The sequence below is a fragment of the Varroa jacobsoni genome, unplaced genomic scaffold (assembly GCF_002532875.2).
Source record: "Varroa jacobsoni isolate VJ856 unplaced genomic scaffold, vjacob_1.0 scaffold_691, whole genome shotgun sequence".
Lineage (NCBI taxonomy): Eukaryota > Metazoa > Arthropoda > Arachnida > Mesostigmata > Varroidae > Varroa > Varroa jacobsoni.
In genome coordinates, this window is record NW_019213593.1 from 68,559 (window position 1) to 75,747 (window position 7,189).

At 39.9% G+C, this 7,189-nt stretch overlaps 1 protein-coding gene across 1 annotated transcript in view; it reads right to left on the bottom strand.

Moving 5' to 3' along the window:
* The window catches only part of LOC111262677 (atrial natriuretic peptide receptor 1), a gene marked incomplete at its 5' end in the record, with an annotated part of 20,179 nt that overhangs the window by 12,713 nt on the left and 277 nt on the right, over positions 1–7,189 (bottom strand). Inside the window, 4 exon segments of the mRNA XM_022837095.1 lie at positions 10–148; positions 449–537; positions 911–1,046; positions 4,946–5,086. Of these exon segments, the coding sequence (XP_022692830.1) occupies positions 10–148; positions 449–537; positions 911–1,046; positions 4,946–5,086 (505 nt within the window).

Consider the following 7,189-nt stretch of genomic DNA (forward strand, 5'->3'; position numbering starts at 1 on the left):
CCTACCTACCTATCTCACGGCAGTGGGGTGCTTCGCCAAGAAATCCGCATATGGGAACATCGCGCGGCGATGAACCTGTCAACCACAAGAACGACTTATTCGGCAGCATTGTTACTGTCTTGTTTAGCGAACTGTACATAGCCACGATCTGCAGCCGGTCACCGTCCGGATCGCCGCCATCATCGACAACAAGAATACAAACGGTGCACAGACGTTATATTCCGAGAAATGTAACCATACGCATGCGGCAACGGCAGGAATGACTATTAACTTAGAAGCCTTGTGACCTATTAGGAAAAACAAAGGTAAACTTAAAGCGAATAGCTGGCGAATAGGCCAATACAATGCACACATACATAAAGGGACGGCATAAAGAATATAGTTTTCAACTTTACAATCGTTCAATAATTTTTCTTATTTTTCTAAAAGGCAATTTATATTGTCTTACATCCATTTGCCCAGTTGAGTTGAAATCATGAATGGCGTATTCGGCCATACGATCGCCGTTTTCGTTGAACTGCAACATGCCCGTTAATCCTGAAATGTCCATGAAAACGTTAGCTCTAGTAAAATGGAAATATTCCTCGGATCGACAAAGAGACATAGGTATATTTTTCCGAGTCGCCATGATTTCTCCTTCAGCAAACATCTGAATGGAGCAATTAACATTACAAACCGCGTAACTTACTCCACGAACTGCATACTGCTGAACGTGCACTACCTGCTGACGCAACAGCTAAGTTACTGCTCGTCGATATTATACGATCGAAAATTTAAGGACTATCAGCATCAAATAAGATAACAACTGGTTAATCTGAGACTCTGATACTTATGTAGGCCTCTTGAGATGATCAGATGCCTTTTAGAAACTAACGGTAAGTAAATCTTCCTGACATAAAAACTAATCAACCATTTTGTGTTGACTTGAGGATTTCGTTGATGAGATGCTTCCCATCAAGCGGGTTTTTGCCTTCACTTAACGTTTTGTTTACAGCCCACGCATATAGCTGCACGCAGTCATAGAACCCGCCCAAGAGCTCGTTAATCTGGAAACGCAGAAATCGTATACGACAGTAGCGTTACACAAATTAGGGGAAAAATAATTGTTATTTGTGAGAGGGAACGATCTGCTACCCAATTAGCGGCTGTACACATAGGCGTCGATCTGACCAGCTCCAATACAACACCAACAGGTATCACTACATACAAAAGCTAAACGATTCTTCTGTTACCGGCTCACATTAGGTAGAGATACGTGTTGTATATTCCTAAAAAGCAAATAGTATACGCGCAATCAATTACCAGGCGAACTATTAATTATATATGTGTAATAATTAATGCGTATACAATATATGAGCCTGGTAGTCAAGATTTCGTAATTAGTAGAGCGTAATACGACGGTGGCTGTAGATCGAAAAGCATTTAGCTGAATAGATACACGCATCGGACATGCTGGATTCAATCACCCTACTCTCGCGTTTGAAATGACACACGTGTCGAAGATACACAAGGTTTCTATCTATGTCCACTGTCCATCGCGCGATGCAGCCAAACAGTAGCAATTTTTTTGTCTTTGTTCAAAACGCGTTCACAAATACCATCACGATTCCAACATTACGTTCATCAGTTAGAATATCTTCGAACAAAAGCGCACCCTTCGATTTGGGCTATAGCAATGATATAAACACATGAGAAGGTTAGCAGTGGAACTATAGCTTGTAAAGTAGAAGCTTTCGTAATGTGAAATTTACCCTTCACTTAAAACGCTCACAAATTTGTCGCGTATTTGTCGAGGGTCTCCGCCTACAATCCCATTTGGGGCATTTACTCGTTAGTTATATATATATCGTGATGTATCTAAGATTGATTAGTACACCGTTACTAATTGAATAATACACCGTTGTGCATGATTTTTATAAAGTAATGCATATATGATAAATTTGATTTTTAAAAAAACGCAGCGTTCCATTATCATCATGTAGTAGCATATCCTAATAAAAAATCTTCCAAAAAAGCGAATCTGATAAAAAGATTGTATCGAATAGCTACTACCTGCAAAATGTAGCCGCATATATATATATATCTATCAGCCCCGGGCTGTATGAGCCCATCTGAGAGACTGGTTCAATATGCCATTAAAAAGAACTGTTTCAACAAGATCATAGCAGCGACTCCGCGTGTCATCGAGGCCGCTTGTATTGTCCGATGAAAATAACGAACATCTTCGGATTAAGCGGGTTACTGAAGCCACAAAATATGTAACACAGAAATTCGAATACATCCGAAGTTGATGTTGTTCATCGATAAAGGTCGTTTCGTTGGCACTTCACTGAGCGATGTGATCATAGGAGTAACTAGGAAAAATCTATCTGCGGTTGGGTCACAACGCCTGCCTTTGTTCTACCTTACGAAAACTAACTAGCTGTTTTCGATCCTATGGAGACGTCGCATCTTCACTGAAACTAACTTAAATCTGAAACATTTTCTCTGTATTTAGTTCTCCAGATAACTAATAATTCTTCTTTCTTCTAATCTTTGCTCTGTTAGTCGTCATAAACCGCGCGCAACTGGCTAAAAAAAAAAAAAAAAAAAAAAGAAAAAAAAAGTAATAATTGATGCCTATAGAAAGGCGGCGTCCAGTGGTACTGCGCATCGCAGGAATTGTTGTTGGTGACTTAAAACTACAATAACAACCGGTAACTAATTCATGACGATGTTTTCAAATCGAATAAGGCTTAATCATTTTGCACCGTCTCTATTTTATTATAACATAACATGTCACAAATTGCTTGCAGAAACAATTACAAGCTTGTCCGTATCATAGAATACAATAAGATCTTGACAATGCACAAATTATATAGGGGTAAATATGCTTTGTTCAGTAGGCAAAAAGTACCTTGCGAAGCCGAATAAAAAAAAATTTTAACTCATACGTCGTGCCTAATTTCTCTTGTTTCATTCAGTCTTTTCGTCTTTTTACTAGCTTTCACTTGGCTTCATGCTGCCGAATCTATGGCTCCTATTAATCTTGCCTCCGTAGCCTTCCTCACGCCTTGGTCTTCCCTCTACTACGTCACCGACTCCTTAAACAGACTGCGAACACCAACAATGTTTTTCATGAAAATAAACCAGCGATCAGGCGATTGAAACAGGTACGCCCGCCAGCCTCTACATCGCCACATCGACGCCAGTCGTCTGGCAAACGTGTAAGGAAAGGCTCCATTTTCTCGACGTCAGCTTGTCTAGGCCCATAAAAGAACCTGGGCAACAAGAATTCAAACAACCCTCAAATAACAATGTTTATTGCTTTCTCGTCGGCAGTGTATGTAGAATGTCCATCTGTTCACCACCGACGTCATTAGCAACCGAACTCCAAATAGTTACGAAACATGTCGATTGAAGTCTCACACGGATCGAGTTGCGCCAGGCGAACTTCGACATGTGGGTGTGACGCAAAAAATTGATAGCCTGGGGGTACACATTAGGCGGAGGTTTTGGGGGAATCTGGAAATAGCTCTTAGCATTAGATGCCGACAGTGAAAAAGACGAATGTCCTGGACAATATCGGCGAGATTATATTACACCGGGTGGGACTCAAGGCTGGCCTAAAATGATATTGAAGTTTGCACTGTCGGAGGCGCTATCAAAGAGGTTCAGCAATGGAGAACAGTGAGAAGGTATTAGGCATAAAGGTAGGAAGGCAGTAAAGTTAGAAATGAACCCGTATCCATGAATTAGGTCTGGCCTTTACACGTAGTGAAATGACGCCGTCAAAGCAAACGCCGACCTCGCCGTCATGCGGTACAGCTGGCTTTCATTTTGGGGGAAAGAGGCTCAGTTTCTTGGAGTACAGCCGGTACAACACACCGTTGCCGCTGGCAACAACGGCAGAGCCACGACAAGTAGAATGTAAACAAAAAAACAGGCGGAACGCACACCTGCGGACAACCAGCATCCGAATACTAGAAGAGGAGTATCTGCAAAACGAAATGCACGAAGACGACTGCCGTGGATGCACAAGATCGATGAAATTCCGCTGATCGGTGGCGAGATCGAGTTTGATCTTGTTCAGACCAAACTTTTCTGCATCTACAGCTGCCCCGCCTTCATTTGGAGAAGATGCCCCCCAACCTTCTGATATCGAAGATTTCATATTATTTCGCGATCACGAACGACTTGCCGAAAACTGTTCTCGTGCTCACGGCGATCCTGAACCAGCTAATAGGTCAGTCGTTCATTTCGCCGTCTTCTATTTTGCATGTTCCGGTTCATTTTCTTGCTGCGTCTCGTGCTGTTGCTGCTGCGTATCGTCATGACGTGCGCACGTCGGTAGCACCATCATTGCGCCTGTAGGGCAATTATAAGTAGCACAGATAGTTTGCCCATGTCCCAGGGCCAGTCAGAGAAAAGATACAGGTTCGACGAGAAGGCACCAAGAGTCTTAAAGCCCCATCCTGCTGTTCCAAGTCTCGAAGCTAAAAGCACATACGCCTATATCTCGATCAAAGTAGAACAACCCAAACAGGCACCAGCTAGCCGCTGCGTGTAACGCGGCAAGCAAAAAGCTTAGAAGTGGCGCGCGAGGAGTGAAGTGAAGTGAAGAAGACCACCCACGTCATTAGGGCTATCTAATGGAGGTGGTGCAACTCAACGTGTATTTTCTACTCTAATGACAACGCGGCAGTTCACTATGCAAAAACCGTATCCCGATAACTAGGTTATGGAAAAAAAATTGTATCATTGTATAGTACCTCTTTAAAGTAATTCGAAGTTTTTGAAAAAAGTTGCTTAAATAATGCTAGAACATAACAAACTTGTGTACGAAAACCGGGCTTCGTTTATAACAGTCGATAATAATAACATTCTATGTAGCACATTGTTGTAGCAAGGAAAATATCCTAATTAGCAATTGTTGGTAAAAATAGCACATATTAATTCTACTTACAATAGATTTGTCGATCATTGGCCCGTTGACTTGTTCAGCCTTACTTTTCAGCACAACCTTTTCGACAAACTTTTTATACTCCCGGCTTGGCCGCATAATGAGCGAGATAACCATAAGCTGTTCGTACATCTTACGGGCGTCCTTCAAAGGGTTAACGACGAATGGGTCGTATGCAAAGAGAAGGATAAAAAAAAAATGAGTACAATGATATATTAGTTAATTTTGGAAATGGCTTCAGCTCTCTTGTCAATCGCTACGGATCCGACGCAGTGGTCAAGCATCGGCAAGACACTCAGTGCTAAGGTAGTTAGATTTTTGCTAGCCATATAAACGAACTAGATTTAAAAAAAAATATCGAAAATGCCTAAATACTAACCTTCTAAATATTTCAATGGAAATTTCGGATATATACAATGAAAAAAAAAATATCGGAAGCAAACTCAATATCAAATATTTATGTATTTCAAGCTCAATTTTAATAAAAAGCCATGTATTCTTATAGTTCACGATCTGGCCATGATCCATGTCAAAAACAATTATGTTATAATAAGTACCGCGAGGCCTTTCTAACGTTTTTCAAAGAACAAACGTTTTACACATTTTTCAACCTGCACATTGTACAAGACATAAATCGTCTTTTTTAGAAAAGCCGAAGGCTTCAAAACCGATTGATAGTTTAAATTAAATTTAGCAGACACCATTATTATCATGTCTGTTTGGGTAGTAAATAATGACCAAGAATGCAACCGAAATAAAAAACAACTTATGAAACGGATATTTATTTTGAATAAAGTAGCTAAACATGAATGTAATGTCAGAAAAACTGTCGACTGCACTGACAGTTCTACAGCGAGCAAACTTTCACGAAGTTATGGTTAAAAAATAAATTAAAGGTTCAAGTATAATTAATAATATGCAATATCGACTCAAATAAATACATATGAGGACATTTATATTAGAGATAAAAAATCTATTATCTTTACTTAAAAAAAAAAGATTAAAGCATTGATGAGATCTGGAAAGCGATAGCAGCGAGAACATATCTAATCGACGGACGTGCAGATAATTTACGCTACCCCACTTTGCCCCCTAAATTATCTCAATTAGTCTGGAAAAAAATATGTATAGATAACTACTTTCAGAATATAAAAAATATTTTAAAAACATCTCGATTGCTTGAATGTTTGCACAGTTTCCATTTTAAACAAACACCAAACTATTGACCGTTTTTCTAGCCAGACGTTTTCACAATCATATATTTCAGATTTAAAATATTGCGCCTTGGAAATCTGTCATTTGCTATGATTTACAATTCGGTTGCCATATCGACACAGATATCGCTCGGGCTCGTGTGCAATTACTGCTATTTACGGTCGAGAGACGCTGGTAGAAGAAACGACCGAACGATAGTTCTGTCGTTTGCGTTCTGCAAATTTCAATGTGAAATATTCCCTCATAGTAATTGATCAGTTATGGAAAATCTAATAAAATTATTACAAAAGCTGAGCCAAATCGATACGTCAGTAGCTATCATATTGCCACGAGCCAAACATGTACCACCAAACAGTTATCGAATGCTTGAGGAAAGCTCTTTACGAAAAAAAAAATCTCGACGCATCGGGTCTTGACCGAAAAGAGATCACCTGATTATACCGTTGTCTCCGAGACCCTGCAGAAACGCAATAAAATCGGGCCATCTCGAAAGTGGTTATCCGAGGACGATGAAAAGCGGACCACAAACGCACAGTCCTCGGCCAAACTTAGATTGAGGCCAAAAGAGATGATGATCTATTTGTTTAAGTCTAAAGTAATCATGATAAGCTGCTGTCGTTAGGCAAAATCATTGATTCAGACCTACGCCGTCAACAACCAATAAAAATACGCTAAATTATTAAACAAAATCGACTGGTGCTAGTGAATGGAAAAGGCGTTGTCTTCCATCATACAAATTGCCCTACCACGTATGCTTCGATCTATTCGACATTCGAAAAACTGAGAGAAGCCCAGATCTTCTACCATCAGACTATGATTTGTTTTGATCTCTGCAGATGTAAATTTAGTTTCAACGCTAAAAATGATTTGTCACAAATTTTCGCCCAGGAACCACAGGAGTTCTACAATGATGGGACTACCAGAAAAATGGCAAAATGTCAACAATCGAAACAGCGCATATTTAATTGAAAAATATTGTTTGCTTTCAACGATTCATACTTTTTTGACAACCCCATATGTATATGTATGTAT